The 19,624-nt window shown below is 45.9% G+C and overlaps 1 protein-coding gene across 3 annotated transcripts in view; it reads right to left on the reverse strand.

Moving 5' to 3' along the window:
• Positions 1–12,651, reverse strand: part of CA6 (carbonic anhydrase 6) — a 30,333-nt gene extending 17,682 nt beyond the window's left edge. For 2 of the 3 annotated variants that reach the window (XM_027110295.1, XM_027110294.1), the window contains exons 1-3: positions 12,579–12,651; positions 7,544–7,684; positions 5,205–5,384 (exon numbers count right to left, since the gene is read on the reverse strand). In XM_027110295.1, the coding sequence (XP_026966096.1) occupies positions 5,205–5,384; positions 7,544–7,622 (259 nt within the window). In that variant the 5' untranslated portion in view covers positions 7,623–7,684; positions 12,579–12,651. Of the gene's footprint in view, positions 1–5,204; positions 6,473–7,543; positions 7,685–12,578 lie in introns of those variants that run through there. The other variant, XM_027110296.1, reaches the window with a different exon arrangement.
• Between the last annotated feature and the right edge of the window lie 6,973 nt (positions 12,652–19,624).

Genomic DNA, 19,624 nt, shown 5'->3' on the forward strand with positions numbered 1-19,624 from the left:
CATCCCACTTCATAGAAAGTAGCATCCCTGCGGGGCTTCAGTACTTTTATTTTATGGACAAGGAAGCCAACCTTGGTAGAAAGATTTGCAGAGTCACTCAGTTCATTGGTCAGGGCAGAGCTGGGCCAGAACTGGGCCTGGACAGGACATCACCATTATAGGCTTCAACTTGTCTTCAGAAGACGAAAGACCACATTCTGCGGCAAGTCAGGGGACACACAGACTCTTGGCTTGGGATTGAATTTGACGTGATCATCAACAGATGCTTTCAAACGTTAGGTTCTTGCCGATGGGAAAATGGATCCCTCTTCCAGCTTCCTTTTGCCCTGTGCCCCACAGACTTTCTACAGGGAGGTTACTTTGGTGAGACAGCTGCCTTGTTCATTCCACTGGCTTAGGTCTTAGAGAAATCTCTATATTTTGGAATGACCCAGGCAAAAGGGAGACATGGAGAGTGACCCCAGAAAATGACCAAGAAAAATATCTATGAGGGTATAATTTAGGACTTGAAAAGGGACAGTCAGCATCTCTCCTGATAACAAGGTTTTTCTATTTAAAGTCATCGAAGATGGTTATAAACAAGTAAATTTTCTTAAAGAGCAGATAGTAGGTACTTGATATCTGTCAAATGACCCCTTCTTCCCTTCCAAATCATCTAAAGCAGCAGGAAGCTGTGATGAAATTCATAACATAATATGACAGAAGGCAGAAGTCCAGCCTCAAAGATTCTTACACGCCCTTTGGCAGAACAGGTGCTTTGTATTTAGTGCTTAAACTGTAGCCGGCCTCAAAAATCACTGCTCACGTGAGAAAAATGGAAGAGGTTTTCAAAGGAGATACGCAGTCATCTGTTCCCAGAGATTGGAGAGCTGAGGAGAGTTAGTACCACAGGAGCAATAACAGAGATCCAGACAAGCATGTTTCCCTTGAAACACAATTCCCTGCAGACAGAATGCCTCAATTCTCAAACTGTGTCCATAGAATCGCACAGGCCAGATTGAAAAATGGCGGCAATTCTGGGCTTATCACTGTGCTTTTGCAAAGGTGAGGCCAAATATCTGTCCTCCCACAAATTAACTTGCTGAACCTTCCAGATTCTGAAAAAAAATGGATTTAACTTGCAGAACTTACTCCCCTTTGTTTGAAACTAATTTAACCAAGTTCTTATCAGACCAGAGAAAAAACACATGATCTGAGCATTTACTGTGCTCAAGAAACAACTGCAAAGCGTCAAGGTTACAAAAGACTGAGGAGTTGACCATGATTGGAGAAGACTAAGGAGATATGATGACAAAATGCAATGTGTGGTCCTGGATTAGATGCTGGACCAGGATAAGGACATTCTGGGCAAGTGATGAGATTCAAATGAGGTCTAGAGTGTAGTTCATCATGTGGTATCAACACAGTCCAGCTATAAGATAATAAAATTAGGGGAAGTGGGAGAAGGGTATTTGGGAACTCTGTACTATTTCTGCAATTTTTCTAGCCTAAAACTATTTCAAAATAAAAGTTTAAAAAAACAAAGACAGAACCAGTCTTGCTCCTGCAGCTTTCAAAGATCAAAACCTACTCAGGGGACTTCCCTGGTGGCACAGTGGTTAAGAATCCGCCTTCCACTACAGGGGATGTGGGTCTGATCCCTGGTCAGGGAACTAAGATCCCGCATGCTGCGGAGCAACTAAGCCTGCGTGCCACAACTACTGAGCCTGTGCGCTCTGGAGCCCACGAGCCACAACTAGAGAGAAACCCGGGTGCCTCAACGAAGAGCCTGTGCGCCGTAACTAAGTCCTGACGCAGCCAAAAAAAAAAAAAAAAAACCTACTCAGAATACTGCATCGCTCATGGAGCCTATTTGGGGATTTATCCCTTCGTGCACAAGTCTTTTCGCCTCAAATGCATTAATCTATGTCAGGCTCTGTGCCAGGTACCAGGATAGAAGGATGAATAAGAGATCATCCCTCCTTTCAATGAGCCCAATAAGTGGAGTGGCTGATAGTACCTATTAAGAGAACAGTGTTGCCCTCCCCCTTGAACACTACAGGCCCAGTACTCCCAGCCTTTAAGCTTTTCTGGAGCCTATGCATGTGTGTTTCGGGCAATTAAAAAAAAAAAAAATCAATCAATCAGTACTGGTCCACCTACTGTCCCTTGTTTACAACAAAATAGAGAAATTGAAAATAAGCTTTAGGGCTTCCCTGGTGGCACAGTGGTTAAGAATCCCTGCAGGGGACATGGGTTCGAGCCCTGGTCCAGGAAGATCCCACATGCCACAGAGCAACTAAGCCCATGCGCCACAACTACTGAGCCTACGCTCTAGAACCCGTGAGCCACAACTACTGAAGCCCGCACACCTAGAGCCTGTGCTCTGCAACAAGAGAAGCCACCGCAATGAGAAGCCTACGCATCGCAAAGAAGAGTAGCCCCCACTCACCTCAACTAGAGAAAGCCCGCGCAGCAACAAAGACCCAATGAAGCCAAAAAAGAAAAATTAATTTTAAAAAAAGTAGAATTTGAAATTAAAAGCACAGTAATTAAATTAAATAATTAAATTTAATTAAATAATTAAATTAAATAATTAGGTATAATTAAATTAAATAATTAAGTTAATTAAATTAAATAATTTGGTATAATTAAATAATTAGGTATAAATTAAATAATTAGGTATAATTATTAAATTATTAGGTATAAATTAAATAATTAGGTATAAATCTAACACATTACATATAAGATCTATATGAGGAAAACAGAAAAACTCTGATGAAAGAAATCACAGAATAACTAAATAAATGGAGAGATATTCCATTTTCCTGGATAGGAAGACTCACTACTGCCAAGATGTCAGTTCTTCTCAATTTGACCTAGAGATTCAATGTGATCCCAGTCAAAATCCCAGCAGGTTATTTTGTGGATATCAACAAACTAACTCTAAAGTTTACATGGAGAAGCAAAAGACCCAAAATAGCTGACACAATGTTTAAGGAGGGTAACAAAGTTGGAGGACTGATGCTACCCAACTTCAAGCCTTACTATAAAGCTACAGTAGGGACTTCCCTGGTGGTCCAGCGATTACGACTCTGCGTTTCCACTGCAGGGGGCACGGGTTCCATCGGGAACTAAGATCCCACAAGCCACATGGTGTGACCAAACAAAAAGAAGTATAGTAATCAAGGCAGTGTGGTCTTGGTGGGAGAATACACAAATAGATCAGTGGAACAGAATAGAAAGCCCAGAAAGAGACCCTCATAAATATATTCAACTGATCTTTGACAAAAGAGCAAAGATTATCAATGGAGCAAAGAGAGTCTCTTCAACAAATGGTGCTAGAACAACTGGACATACACGTGCAAAAAAATGAACCTAGGCACAGACCTTACACCCTTCACCAAAATTAACTCAAAGTGGATCACAGACCTAAATGTAAAGTGCAAAACTATAAAATTCCTCGAAGATAACATAGGAGAAAACCTAGACAACTTTGGGTACAGTGATGCCTTTTTAGATGCAACACCAAAGACACAATCCATGAAAGAAAGAATTGATAAGCTGGACTTAATTAACATTTAAAACTTCTGTTCTGCAGGAAAGAATATCAAAAGAATCAGAAGACAAGCCACAGACTGGGAGAAAATGTTTGTATAAGACACATCTGATAAAGAACTGCTATCCAAAATATACAATGAATCCTTAAAAGTCAACAATAAGAAAACAAATAACCCAGAGACCATAACAGACACCTCTTCAAAGAAGATATACAGATGGCAAATAGGAAAAGACGCTCCACAGCATAGGTCATCAGGGAAATACAAATTAAACCAACAATGAGGTGCTCCCACACACCTAATAGCATGGCCAAGGTCCGGAACACTGACAGCACCAAATGCTGGCAAGGTTGTGGAGGAACAGGAACTCTCATTCACTGCTGGTGGGAATGCAAAATGGTGCAGCCACTTTGGAAGAGAGTTGGACAGTTTCTTACAAGACTAAACATACTCTTCCCATATGATCCAGCAATCACACCCCTTGGTATTTACCCAAATGAGCAGAAAACTTATGTCCACACCAAAATCTACACACTGGTGTTCATTGATGTTTATAGCAGCTTTATTCATAATTGCTGAACCTTGGAAGCAGCCACAGTGTCCTTCAGTAAGTGAATGAATAAGTGAACTGTGGGGCATCCAGACAGTGGAATATTATCCAATGCTAAAAAGAAATGAGCTATCCATTCATGAAAAGACACGGAGGAAGCATAAATGCATGTTACTGAGTGAAAGAAGCCAATCTGAAAAGGCCGTACACTTCTGCCAACCTGCTGGTAGCTTCAGAGAGTAACTTTGGAAACAGGAACGTGATACGGGTGATAAAATGAGGCTTTCACGAACTACGTGTGGAGTTCAGTAATCCAAATCACAGCTGATCTGAGGGCTACTACCTTCACAAGCCCCATCGAGGGCAATTGGTTTTATTTTCTTAATAGTGCAAAAAGGAAATCTGAGTCCTATGACCGCCCCCCCATACACCTGTGCGAATGGACAGTAAACTGTCCCAACCCAGGTGGGAGTGGAGAGGGAAGTTTCCAAGGAGGACATGACCGAGGAATCAGACATCCGGGGCCTGGATCCAGCTCGGCCACTAGAGACTGTGTGACCATAAGTCCCTTGGCCTCCCAAAGCCTCTGGTTTCAGCTTTAAAAATGCCCCCCTCTGGGCTTGCCATGAGGCTCAGAGGAGACGAGCCCACTTGAAAAACATCAGAAGGATGTCTGCAAACGTTAAGCAGGATTTGATGGTTGTCCAGTCTAGGCTTCCGGAATGGAGGCCCCCAAAACCAGCTTTTCCTGTCTGACCTTCCCACATAGAAAATATGGCAGATCAGACCTGGGCACAGATCAGCAGAACAGACAGTGGGTCATGTGGCTTCTAGGTGTTGCCTCTCTGTCCGCTGAATTTCCTGCTGGTTGGGTCAGAGTGAGCTCAGAGAGAGGCCCGTGCAGGACGAAGGGGCCAGTGGGGAACCGAGTCTATAGACGGATGCTGCCCAACCAGGGACGAAGTACCAGGGCTCGACACCGGTCTGCCCCGAGTCTGAGGCCTGCAGCCCCCAGGCCACACTCTGGATCTCTGAGCATACAGCTCCTGGCAGCCTTGCCTGCCTGCCTCCCCCCGATGCCCGCGCGGGGACGGGAGCCTGTCGCCCGCCCTTACCTGTGTGGCCATTGTTGATCATAAGGAACGCCCCGTGCTGGACCTCGTAGCCTGACAGGTTCAGAGCCCTCAGGGAAGGGTTGTACCACACTTTCTCCCTCTGCAGGTCGATGGGCGACTGTCTCTTCCCCCCGCAGTCGGGGTACTCCCTCGGCCAGTGTGCTTCATCCAGCACCCCACCTGACACAGGAGAGAGTCCAGGGGGTCACAGTGCAAGGGGCTCCCTGTGGGCACTCACTCAGGGCCCGCTCAACAGGAGGCCTGCAGAGGCCACAGTCAAGACCAGAGGCCTGTCTTCTAGAAAGCAGGGCCAGGCCTCCAGAAGGAGGTGGGAGGGGCACCTAAATCAGCTCCACGGACCCTGGTGTCTGGGGGGCTTTGGGGCTGGTTCGTAACTTTCCTGTTGCACCCACTGGCCCTGAGAACATGCCTTCGTGTTTTGAAAGCAATGGATGTCTTTAATACATAGCTTTGGTTTTCCCTTTACGTGACTGTCGGCTGACAAATGCACTCGGGGGCTACTTGGGCTTGGCATTGCCTGTGTTACTCTCAGGGCCTTTTCCTCACTTCTTCTGAATGGCAGTTTCTCTTTCCCAGCCCCCAACAATACCATGGCCCACTCCACGCCCTATGCCCTACGGCAGGACCTCCCCACCTCCTTGCTTGACCCCTCCCCTTTAACTGGTTCCCAATATGGTAAAGACCACCTGGGTGCCTACACTTATGGATTCAGGACAAGAAAGGAAGCATTGGGTTCAAGGATGACCTAGAATGATTAGTTGAAAAGAATATCAAAATAAGGAAATTTACCTTTTTTCAGGTAGTTACTAATGACAGAAGAGAGGAGAGAGGGTGATAAAGCAAGTCATTATAATGGGTGACTCGGCCTCCAAACAACTGTGGGTCCTGGTCTCATCCATTTGCAATAGGGAAGCCAGCTCTCTTTCCCCCTTAGGGGACAGCGTCACCCATAGCTTGTTTTGAGGAAGATGTTTGTACTTAGGCCTCTCACAGCTTTTCAGTTCAATAAAAAGGCAATTCTTTTTTTTCTCTGTTCCTCTCTTCACTGTTTAATAATACAAACCAATCTGTAGACAATTCTTTCCTAGGGGCAGGTGCCAGGAGCAAGGCCAGACGTCTTGAACAAAGCCCCTTCATGGATCAAAAGGTTTTTTAACAGCATTGGTGTTTCTCAAGTATCCCCGACAGGCATTCGCAGCAGCTGCTGCCCGAGTTCTCCTGGGCCCCGTCTCAGAGGCTGTGTTGAGCTGGGGAGGACAGACTCCACTGTCGGAATCCTCTCTCTTCCTTACCCTCGAACCACACCCAATACCAATGGGCCTGACTGAGCAGAAGCCCCGGGGTCTCGTGGCACTGGGCCAGGTAGGGGAATCCTCTGGTCCAGACAGAGCAGTTGGGCAGAGTCAGCTGTCCCGCCCTCTGAAGCTGGACTTCCTGAGCCTTGCCACGATGCTCCTAACTCTGCTGCCCTTAACTTACAGGACACACATGCACCCTGGGAGGACGCTTCACCCTGTATCTGCGGCCAGGGCAGACTGTGCAGAGAGCAGCCTCAAAACCCTGCTTGCTCCTGGCTCCTGCATCAGCCAGCGGCCACGAGCATCCCCTCCGGCCCCATGCCTCCATCCAGGACAGAAAAGAGGGGGACCAGGTAGGCACTCTCTCCCCTGCCACACAGAAGGGGTGTTTAGTGTCTGAACCCCACTGTCTTCCTCTCTTTGGTCCACACGTGGGCCGGGACCTGTGCTAAACGCCAGGGTTTTCCACTTCACGTCCTGTAAGTGGGGTTCTGGATGTGAGACTGGGTCTCAGCACGGCCACGGCGACCAAGAGAGGCCAGCCTGGAGGCCATGCAATGGTCACTGGGTTCTCGGCACGTCGAGACGCTCTGGATAGACCGTGTATCATGAAATTTCCGGGAAGAAAGTGCTGGCAAACCCCACACACCCTCGGTGGGGCTGCAGGGAGCCCCCTGCAGCGGCTTTACTTTCTGTCTACACAGACCAAGAAAGCAAATGGCTTTGCCCTCGTAAGCACTAAGTGGGCTCTCGAGCCAGCTTCTGGGGCAGCAAAGCAGAAACTCTGCGGGTGGCTCAGGGATCCGGGAACGGGGAGAGTTCTGCCCTCCGCTCCTTAGCCGAGGTCTAAGTCCAGTATGCTCTTGCCCCAGCCCAAGACCTTGAGACCCCAGCAAGCACCGTACGCAATCATCAGGCATGGTCGCCCCGAAAGGCCAGGCTTCGTCCTCGAGAAGTGGGTGCCCCCTTCCTTGACGTGATGGCAGAAAGGGGGCGTGCAGCCCTTGGGGTGGGCCTTACCTGAGTAGGTCCACTCGGCCCCGTGCTGGGCCTGGGGTCCCAGCAGGAGCAGGGACAGCAGTGTGACCAGAGCTGTCATGACGCTGTGGGTCTGGAATCAGGGCCGATTCTGGGGAAGCTCTTCTTTTAAAAGTTCAGAAACTGTAAATAACAATTTACCGAGTGTGGTCAGCTGATCCACACTTTGCTGTACCCACTGATAAACAGCACGGCCTTCTCACCGGCTTCACTCAGCCAGGTGGTGTGCACCTGTCTCAACAGCCCTGGCATCAGCCGTGACGTGTCCACTTACCCAGGGGTTTGGTTGTTCACTGTCTGATTTATGAAAACTCACTCACAGGGTCCCACAGGGTCCCACAGGGCAGCCTTTGTGGACGAGCGACTACAGGCCAGGGAAGGGCCCAAGGCAGAGAGAAGCAGGATGGAGACGCATTCCCAGAACAACGGCATTTCCTGTGCCCTTGCTCCTGGCAAGGGGGGCCCAGGGAGCTGGTGAGGGGCATCATGGGTGTCTGAAAATGCCAGCCGGATGCCGAGGGGTATTTCCTGCCTGTCTCAGCAATCAACACCTGCCACTCATGCAGACTCAGGGCTGCCCTCAGCCAGACGGTGAGAGAGATGGCCTGGGTCCCACGTATTGGGCATAAAGTGGAGAATCCAACTGGCAGCAGTCCTGTTCTCATCCTAATTCTTAAATCACTGGTGGACCCCTAGCCCCAGCTCACGAGTCACATCCCAACACGTGTCCTGGGCTGTCCGAGCTGCTACAGGCGTCCGATATTCTCCGTGGGATGGATTTGTTCTGACAGCCGCAGTGCGCTTGGTCACACCCAAACCCACCCAGCACGTCAGATCAGTGGATTGCCTAATCCTCCTGCGTTCACTTAGGTAAACAGTCCTTGAAATTAGCTGAGGGAGGAACTTTTGAGTTTATACCTGCTGACAGGCCAGCTCTTCCCATGCCCTTCAGAGAGGGCACAGGTGAAGGGCAGCAGCGTTCCTGGCCAGAAACGAAGGACCATCTTGTTCTGCAGAACAGAGCTAACGCCCTCTGCAGCCTCTTTTATCTCATGGCCCACTTTTTGCTGGAGTCTGAGGGTTGATGGAATGGCAATGTGGTATGAATTAATGAATGAATGGCATGACAGTCGCATGAATTAACCATGGTAAAGAGCAAGGATTCTGCAGCCAGACCCACAGGGTTCAGATCCCTGCTCTGCCACTTACTAGCTGTGTGACCTTGGGCAAGTTACTCAACTGCTCTGTGCCTCCGTTTCCCCAGTTTAATAGGATTTAATGATAGTACCTCCTCCCGAAGATTCAATAACAAACCTGTGTGTAAGTAGCACCTGGTTTAGCACCTGGTGTGTATCATTTCCTTTCTCATTTTACGGAGAAAGGAAATGAGATCGTTGTCACCCAGCCTGTTTGTAAGGGAACTAGAGGTGAGAATGAAGGACTCGATCTCCAACTCATGGAACTGCTTCCCATGATTTCAGAAATAGGAAACCCACTCTCCAGTCTTTGCTAAGAAAGTCAGATCCCTGCCCGCTGGGCCTCGGTCTGGCTTAAAGGGCCACCTTGTGAGACGCCAGCTCTGCTGAGGACAGCAAGATGGGCATCAACCTTTAGGACCTTTTAGATGCACCAGGGAGCCCCGACATCCTGCTCAGAAAACAGAAACTGAGACATCTGAATTTTTTTCTTGAGAATGACACAAAGAATTAGGGAACTGCAGAGGGAAGCAGAAGGATCACGATGTGGGGAAGACAGGGAGGTTTGCTGGGGTGAGAAGGAACTCTGAGTAAGCCCGAGCCATGAGGCAGGGGAAACTGCAGAGAGAGGGAGACAAGAAGGGGCCGTGGGGAGAGGAGACGGGGAACAGACGCTCGGAGAAAGGAGGGCTCCTGGACCCACACAGCCACTTCCAATGGTTCCTGGGCTCTCACGGGAAGTGCGGTCCTGAGGTCAATGCTTTGGGATGCCCAGGAGAACCCTGGTGCTTTCATTGCCCCACAGAATCCTCGCAGTGAGTGCATCTGGAATGTTAGCAGCCCTCCCATGGAGCCCTACTGCAACACAGGCCTCCACCAGACCTGCAGTTTTGCCCTGGTTTCTCCGTATCTTTGGCTCAGGAAGAGCCAGGGCTGGCTGGTAATCTATGCAGCTAATGCTGAGAATAAGTTGTTAGAGTGAGTGATTAAGTTAATACAGCAATCAGACTAGTCAAGACCCATCTGCTAACGAGGCACGTTGCCAGAGAGTGGTGGGGGTCCCCTGCCTCTCCTAGGTAGCATACTCCAGGGATCTCATCCACACCAAATCAGACACTTTTTTTGTTTTTGTTTTGCGGTACGCGGGCCTCTCACTGTTGTGTCCTCTCCCGTTGCGGAGCACAGGCTCCGGACGCGCAGGCTCAGCGGCCATGGCTCACGGGCCCAGGTGCTCCACGGCACGTGGGATCTTCCCGGACCGGGGCACGAACCCGTGTCCCCTGCATCGGCAGGCGGACTCTCAACCACTGCGCCACCAGGGAAGCCCGAATCAGACACTTTTGTTGCCTACTTTCTAACTCCCTGTGTTCTTCAACCCTAAAATTCTCCATTGACTTTGAACATGAGTTTCCGCCTCGCAATTTGCAAAGCACGTAGTTTGCTTGGATTCTGTTTCTCTTGTGCCACATTCCACTCTGAACGTGCTTGTTCTGCCTTCATCCAACCACATCTCCAGCTCATCGAGGATGTATCTTATGCTCAACTCTTGTTTTTCTGGAGCCTATGATTTGAGTGGCTGTCTGAGACACGTTGACAAGTGTGCCATTTTTAATCACAACGCAATGTCAGAAATGAGGAAGCTTTGTTCTTCCCTGGTGCCACGACAGCTCTGTGATGGAGGCCCGCTGAGGCCAAGAAAAAGGGAGGGCAGCGAGGTGTGGTCAGCCCAGGTAAGCAGGGAAGTACTATCCGCCCACATAAACAGGGAAGTACCGTAAGCCCAGGGGAGCATGGCGGCACCGTCAGCCCAGGTGAGCCAATGCTCTTTACACAGGACTGGCATGGAAAATGAATCTGGGGGACTTCCCTCGTGGCACAGTGGTTAACAATCCACCTGCCAATGCAGGGGACATGGTTCTATCCCTGGTCCAGGAAGCAACTAAACCTGTGCGCCACAACTACTGAGCCTGCGCTCTAGAGCCCGCGAGACACAACTACTGAAGCCCACGCACCTCGAGCCCGTGCTCTGCAGCAAGAGAAGCCACTGCAATGAGAAGCCTACGCACCGCAACGAAGAGTAGCCCCCGCTCACCTCGACTAGAGAAAGCCCACATGCAGCAACGAAGACCCAATGCAGCCAAACAATAAATAAATAATTTTTTTAAAAAATCTGGCTACGTGAGAATATGCACATTTTGACCCTAAGTAATACAGACAGGCCATTGTTCTGTTTCATTCAGGAGTTCCAGCTCTGGCGTCCTGAAGACTGAGTCATTCTGGACAAGTTAGTTGTCTAGATGAGTAAAGGCTCAATTCTATTTAAGCGCCAAGACGTTTAGTCCACTTTGGATTAAAACTTCTAAAGTGGACCCAGGGAACTCTGCTCAATATTCTATAATAAGCTAAATGGGAAAAGAATTTGAAAAAGAATAGATACATGTATATGTATAAACTGAATCACTTTGCTGTACACCTGAAACTAACACAACATTATTAATCAACTATACTCCAATATAAAACTTAAAATTGTTTTAATATTTAAAAAATAAAGTATACTGTGCTCTTGCCTGCTTTCTTAAATAGATGAAGCTGAATGCAATTAAACTTTTTTTTTTAATATGTATCTATTTTTTTAGCTGCACCACGAGGCATGCGGGATCTTAGTTCCCCGAGCAGGATTGAACCTGCACCCCCTGCGGTGGAAGCGTGGAGTCTTAACCACTGGACCGCCAGGGAAGTCCCAGTTAAACTTTTTTTAATGACTGAGACCCACTAATATACATATCAGTTGTTATCCTGCATTGTAATATGTTGACGCCCGCTGGGCCTATAATTATAGATTCTTCTCCCTATGTGAAACAACCCTAACTGTTATACTTTTGGATTTCTTATTTTATATCGAGGGGGGGATTCAATTGCTCAAATATTAAAGCAATGTACACCTATGTTCACGGGTGAGAGCCAATTATTAACATGCATAAGGCCAGGGCAGGACCAATCAGAACAGAAATGAGACTTCGTGCTAAGACAGGGTCCGGAAGCCCCTGCTCTGCCAGGAGTTAACCCTTTAGTTGATGGATTATAAAGAGATTGGGAGATCCTGGGGAAAGGCTGGGCAGCTGGGGCCCTGGAGGTACCAGGGTGTGTATGTTCACTTTTTAATAGTTACTATTGCAACATAGGCTGCCAGCTGTTTCCTCTTAGCCGTCCGTTTGCCTGCCCTCCTCTCCTGACTTACTTGCTGTTTTTGACCTATTTGGCCAGCGATCAGATGACTGCACTTCTCAGAATTATATGCACAGGAAGAAGAGATAGAGCTGAACTGAGAGTCCAGAGGCTGTTCTAAAACCAAAGAACGCAAACACTGAAATATTCGTTTTGACTACTCACAAAATTTTTATTTCTTTTCTGACTTTTGGTTATACCCATATAAGTGAAGCATTACTGAACTGTCAAGTTAAATAAACTACTTGCAGAATATTCACACATATCCAGCCCCAATTCAGTGGGGCCCATGTTTTCTCTCACCAGCCTCTTAGTGGATGAATTCCCCAGTCTTACAGGGTATTTCCAGTCTCCTCTGTCCTCCTAGAACTCGGCACCTATCATTTAATCTACCAGCAGGCATTTTCCTCCATTATATCTATTCTTCTTCCTTACTGGGTACCAGTAACCCACATCAGAAAACATCCAGACCAAAACCCTGGTGGCGATTCTCCATTATCAACATACGGATAAGCAACGTAGTATCCAAATACCTCAAAATATTCACAGCTCAGCCTGCCATCCACATTCTGCGCCCCTTGTCTGTGCAAACTCACCGTAGGACCTGCTGTTGGAGTTGGAAGTCCCATTCGCCTCTCCGTCTGGCTGTCTCTTTGGCTTCTTGGAAGACTCTTGGGCCAGGTCTTGCTTCAGTCCCTTTTATGTACTCCTCCCCTAGTTGATTTCTGTAGGACAGGTTTGTGTGCCTTCACCTCCACCCTTAACTGTTCAACATGCGATTCCCAATCTATACTGAGTCCTAATTCTCCCCTTACCCCCAAGGGACTGGTTACACAAGTAGAAGACTGTGACAAATTGCCACAAAGTCAGTGCTTAAGACAAGACGATGTTATTGTCTTAGAGGTTCAGAGGTCAGAAACCCAAAATCAGTTTCACTGGGCTGAAGTCCAGCACAGGCAGGGCTGGTTCCCTTCTGGAGGCTCCGAGGGAGAATCCATCCCTCATTCTTTTCAGCTCCTGAGGCCACCTGCACTCCCTGGCTCACGACCCCTTCCTTGAATCACACCGATCTCTTGCTACATTCATCACATCTCCTACTTCCTCCTTTGATCTTCTTGCCTCCCTCTTATAAGGATCCTTGTGATCACATCTAGGGTTCACCCAGGTAATCCAGGATCATCTCCCCCATCTCAGAATCCTTAACTTAATCACCCCTGCAAGTCTCTTTTGTAACATTCACAGATTCTGGGCATTAGGATGTGGAAATCTTTGCAGGGCCGTTATTCAGCCTACCACAAGGGTTCAGGAGACTACCAAGCTAAATTAAACCACAAGTAGCTGAAAATGGGATTTAGACTTTAAAGAACAGAGGAACAAATCCACAATGTCATGAAATACACCAGGAAAGGAGGGGCTGTGGGAGAACAAGATGGACAACAGCTGATCTGTTGGGAGAACACACCACTGCCAGGCACTTCGCTGAGCTCTCAGTGGTCATAATGGTATGACCAGAGTCAGCTGGTTGGATTGGAACAGCAACCCAGCAGCCTGAAAAAGTCTCAATAGCATGGAGGAGAACGGGTGTAGCCAATCTGCCAGGTGTGGGTGGGACCAACACCCTCTGAATGTGTCATGGGAGAAGGAACCGTCAGCCTTTGGCTTGAGTCATGCATGGGGTGCCTCTGCATCAGATACAGAATCCTTTGCTCTGTGCCCACACAACCCTCTAGAGGACAGAACAGTACAATGAAATTAAAAATCTTCAGCAAAGGTTATCCCAATACTTCAAATGTGGGACAAATTACTTTTTTTTTTAAATCTCTCTAATAGCATCAGAGATCATCAAGGCAGACTTATATAAATAGGATAATATATCACCAGAGGTTGGGTTTGTCCCAGGAATGCAAGGTTGGTTTAACATTTGAAAATTAACGTAACAAAAATAGGAGAAAAAGATACCAAAAGCATTTCAACATATGGAGAAAAATCAATTGATAAAATTCATCATCCAGAAGAGAAAATCAAAATCCACTTATAATATTTTTAAAAAACTAAGGAAAGGGCTTCCCTGGTGGCGCAGTGGTTGAGAGTCCGCCTACCGATGCAGGGGACACGGGTTCGTGCCCCGGTCCGGGAAGATCCCACATGCCGTGGAGCGGCTGGGCCCGTGAGCCATGGCCGCTGAGCCTGCGCGTCCGGAGCCTGTGCTCCGCAAGGGGAGAGGCCACGGCAGTGAGAAGCCCATGTACCGCAAAAAAAAAAAAAAAAAAAAAACTAAGGAAAAAGGGTGGATTTCCTCAATCTAAACTGTAGATAAAGAATATCCCCCCAAAAAAGTTCTACAGCAAACATCACACTCAGTGGAGAAATAGTGGATTTTTCCCATGAGTTTGGGGAAAAGAACTAGGATGCTACCACAACTTATATCAAATTTTTCCTGAAAGTCCAGGCAAATACAATAAAGGGGAAAAGCTTTAGGTATTAGAAAGGAAGAAATAAAACAGTCTTATTTAGATGACATAATTGGGTAGGTGGAAAATCCAAAAAGATCAACAGGTAAATTATTACAATTAATGAGCAAGTATATAAACCTAACATACACAAAGTCAATACACTAAATGCAATTGTATTTCTATATAACAGCAACAGAAAATTAGGAAATAAAACTTAATTTTTTTTTTAATTTAAAAACTGATTCCACTACAGGAACCGTCTGCATCATGTTTGTAAATTTTTTGTAAAACTAAAACTATTCTAAAATATGAAGTCTATTTTTTTAAGTATATCATTTACAATGGCATCAGACAATATCAAATGCCCTTGGATAATTCTAATAAAAGATTATTGAGGGAAATTAAAAACGTTAATAACTAAAAGAATAGGCAAGAATTTCTTAAACAAGATATAAAGAAAAAGATTGTTTGAACGACATTAATATTAGAAACTTTAGTTCATCAAAACACCATACCCAGGCTTCCCTGGTGGCGCAGTGTTTAAGGATCTTCCTGCCAACGCAGGGGACACGGGTTCAAGCCCTGGTCCAGGAAGATCCCACATGCCGCAGAGCAACTAAGCCCGTGAGCCACAACTGCTGAGGCTGTGCTCTACAGCCTGCGAGCCACAACTACTGAAGCCCACGCGTCTAGAGTCCGTGCTCCGCAACAAGAGAAGCCCACGCACCACAACGAAGAGTAGCCCCTACTCGTGGCAACTAGAGAAAGCCCACATGCAGCAACGAAGACCCAACTCAGCCTAAAATAAATTTTTAAAAAAACAAACCACCATACCCAGTGAAAAATTAAGCCCTATAGTGGGAGAAGATATTTTCCAACATTCATGTCCAGATTGTATAAAGAGCTCTTACAAATCAGTAAGAAAAAACATGCAACAGCTCATAGACAAATAGGCCAAGACTTGAGTCACTTTAAAAGAGGAACTTTCAAATGGAAATAAAAACAAAAATAAACAAATGGGACCTAATGAAGCTTAAAAGCTTTTGCACAGCAAAAAGGAAACCATAAACAAGACGAAAAGACAACCCTCAGAATGGGAGAAAATATTTGCAAATGAAGCAACTGACAAAGGATTACTCTCCAAAATTTACAGGCAGCTCATGCAGCTCAATATCAAAAAAACAAACAACCCAATCCAAAAATGGGCAGAAGACCTAAACAGCTAATTCTCCGAAGAAGGTATACAGATTGCCAACAAACCCATGAAAGGATGCTCAACATCACTAATCATTAGAGAAATGCAAATCAAAACTATGCAAATGAGGTATCGCCTCACACCGGTCAGAATGGCCATCATCAAAAAATCTACAAACAATAAATGCTGGAGAGGGTGTGGAGAAAAGGGAACACTCTTGCACTGCTGGTGGGAATGTGAATTGGTTCAGCCACTATGGAGAACAGTATGGAGGTTCCTTAAAAAACTACAAATAGAGCTACCATACGACCCAGCTATCCCACTACTGGGCATATACCCTGAGAAAACCATAATTCAAAAAGAGTCATGTACCACAATGTTCATTGCAGCTCTATTTACAATAGCCAGGACATGGAAGCTACCTAAGTGTCCATCGACAGATGAATGGATAAAGAAGATGTGACACATGTATACAATGGAATATTACTCGGCCATAAAAAGAAACGAAATTGAGTTATTTGTAGTGAGGGGGATGGACCTAGAGACTGTCAGACAGAGTGAAGTAAGTCAGAAAGGGAAAAATAAATACCATATGCTAACACATATATATGGAATCTTAAAAAAAAGATTCTGAAGAACCTAGGGGCAGGACAGGAATAAAGACGCAGACATAGAGAATGGACTTGAGGACATGGGGGAGGGGGAAGAGTAAGCTGGGACTAAGTGAGAGAGTGGCATGGACATGTATACACTACCAAGTGTAAAATAGATAGCTAGTGGGAAGAAGCCAAATAGCACAGGGAGATCAGCTCGGTGCTTTATGACCACCTAGAGGGGAGAGCTAGGGAGGATGAGAGGGAGACGCAAGAGGGAGGAGATATGGGGATATATGTATAACTGATTCACTTTGTTATACAACAGAAACTAATACACCATTGTAAAGCAATTATACTCCAATAAAGATGTGAAAAAAAGAAAAGAGGGACTTTCCAGACAGACAATTAACATCAGAAAAAGTTAAAATTCTTTAGTGACAAAAGAAATAAAAATTAAAACCACAGTGAGGTAGCACTACACAGTCATCCTTACCCTGATGGCAAACACTTTAAAGCCTGATAATACCAAATGTCATCATGATTGCAAACCAATCTGAACTCCCGTCCATTTCTAGTGGGAGCGCATGAAATTGATTCAGCCACTTTGGAAAACTGTCAGTATCTACTGAAGTTGAATATAAACAAACTCTATGACCTAACAATTCTTCGCAAAGGTATAGCCCAACAGGAATCCATACATTTGTGTACAGACAGGCACACGAATATTTCTAACAACCCTATTCATTATAGCCCCAAACTGGAAACAACCCAAATGCCCATTAACAGAAGAATGGATAAGTAAATGGTGGTATATTTGTACAACCGAATGAATTAGCTACTGCTCCAGGGAACAACATGGATAAACCTCAAAATATGTTGAATGAAGTCAATCACAAAAGAATAAATAAAATATGATTTTATATTTATGCAGTTCCAAAATGGACAAAACTAATCAATGGTGTTAGAAATGAATGGAAGGGGACATAAGGGGTATTCTGGAGAACTGGTCCTGATTTTAAACTGGGACAGTTTACACAGGGATGTTGATTTGGGACGATTTAATGAAGTGTACATTTACGATTTGTGCAATTTTCAATATGTAAAACTTCAATCAAAAAGTTCATAATGGAGGGCTTCCCTGGTGGCGCAATGGTTGAGAGTCCGCCTGCTGATGCAGGGGACACGGGTTCGTGCCCCGGTCCGGGAAGATCCTACATGCTGCGGAGCGGCTGGGCCCGTGAGCCATGGCCGCTGAGCCTGCGCGTCTGGAGCCTGTGCTCCGCAACGGGAGAGGCCACAACAGTGAGAGGCCCGCGTACCGCAAAAAAAAAAAAAAGTTCATAATGAAGGAAAACAGTTTGGTAATTCCTCAAAAAGTTAAACATAGAATTACCATATGAGCTAGCAATTCCTCTTCTCAGTGTAGACACAAAAGAATTGAAAGCAGGGACTCAAATACCTGCACACCCATGTTCACAGCAGCGTTATTCACAATCGCCAAAAAGTGCAAACAAATGCCCATCGACAGATGAGAGGGTGAAAAAAGTATGGTAGACCCAGGGCTTCCCTTCCGTGGTGGCGCAGTGGTTAAGAATCCGCCTGCCAACGCAGGGGACACGGGTTCGAGCCCTGGTCCAGGAAGATCTCACGTGCCGCGGAGCAACTAAGCCGTGAGCTACAACTACTGAGCCCACGAACCTCAGATACTGAAGCCCTCGCGCCTGGAGCCGGTGCTCTGCAACACGAGAGGCCGCCGCTGTGGGGAGCCCGCGCACTGCAACGAAGACCCAACGCAGCCAAAACTAAATAAATAAAATTTAAAAAAAACAAAAAAAACATGGTAGACCCATACAATGGAATATTATTCAACCTTAAAAAGGAATGAGATTCTTTTTTTCTAAATTTTTTTCCCAGCTTTATCTGGATATAGTTGACATATAGTGTAAGTTTAAGGTGTACCACATGTTAATTTGTTAATATTGCAAAATGATTGCCAACATAGCATTAGCTAGGAATGAAATTCTGATACATGCTACAACGAGGATGAACCTTGAAAGACTGTGCTAAGTGAAATACGCCAGACACAAAAGGACAAATATTGTATGACTCCACTTAAATGCAGTACCTGGAATAGGCAAATTCATAGAGACTGAAAGTAGAATAGAGGTTACCAGGGCCTGGGGAGGAGAGGGGAATGAGGAGGTTTTGTTTAATGGGTACAGTTTCTAACTGGGATGATGAAAAAGTTCTGGAGATGGATGGAGGCGATGGCTCTACAACACTGTGAATGTGCTCGTGCCACCAAATTATACACTTAAAAATGGCTAAGGGCTTCCCTGGTGGCGCAGTGGTTGAGAGTCCGCCTGCCAATGCAGGGGACACGGGTTCGTGCCCCGGTCCGGGAAGATCCCACATGCCGCGGAGCGGCTGGGCCCGTGAGCCATGGCCACTGAGCCTGCGCATCCGGAGCCTGTGCTCCGCAACGGGAGAGGCCACAGCAGTGAGAGGTCCGCGTACCGCAAACAAAAAAAAAATGGCTAAAATGTTCAATGTTGCAAGGTGAAAGAGTTCTGGAAATGGGTTGTACAGCAATGTGAATGTACTTAACACTACTGGACCATAACTTTGTTGTTGCTGTTGGCCTCACCACTTGGCTTGTGGGATCTTAGTTCCCAACCAGGGACTGAACCCAGGTCCCCTGCAGTGGGAGCATGGAGTCCTAACCACCAGGACCCCACTGCAGGGACCACCAGGGAATTCCCTGAGCTATACTCTTAAAAATGGTTAAGGTGGTAAATTTTATGTTATGTATATTTTCCCACAATTTTTTAAAATTCTTAAGTTTTATGGTTAGAATGAATATCTTTATATATATTTTACCACAATAAAAAAAGAGTTAATAATCAAAAATGCTTTGTTAATTTGAAAACATAGATCAAATGGACACATTTCCACAAAAACTCAGTGTAACGTAATGTCTCTTAGGAAGAGACAATCAGAACAGTCCTATAATTATTAAAGAAATTGAATCAACTGTTTAAAAATATTTTCACAAGTCAAAAACAGGCCCATGAGGTATTACTGGAGAGTTTTCCCAAACATTTAAAAAACAAATAGTTCCAAATATACATAAAACATAGCCTAGAACAGGGATAGGTAAACCACAGCTTGTGGGCCAAACTTGGCCAGGACAATTCTTTTACGTATTGTCTGTGGTTCTTTTCACAGCGTAGCGGCTGTGCTGAGTAGTTAGGACAGACATCATAGAATCTGCAAGGCCTAATATTTACTCTCTAATGTTTGCTATCTGGCCCTTTACAGAAAAAAACATGCCAAAAATACAGAACTCTCTCCCAACTCATTTTATAAGGCAAGTACAGCTTTGGCACCAAAATCTA

The sequence above is a fragment of the Aethalodelphis obliquidens genome, unplaced genomic scaffold, assembly GCF_003676395.1.
Source record: "Aethalodelphis obliquidens isolate GAN/ISIS:26980383/991018 unplaced genomic scaffold, ASM367639v1 scaffold9, whole genome shotgun sequence".
NCBI classification, from domain to species: domain Eukaryota; kingdom Metazoa; phylum Chordata; class Mammalia; order Artiodactyla; family Delphinidae; genus Aethalodelphis; species Aethalodelphis obliquidens.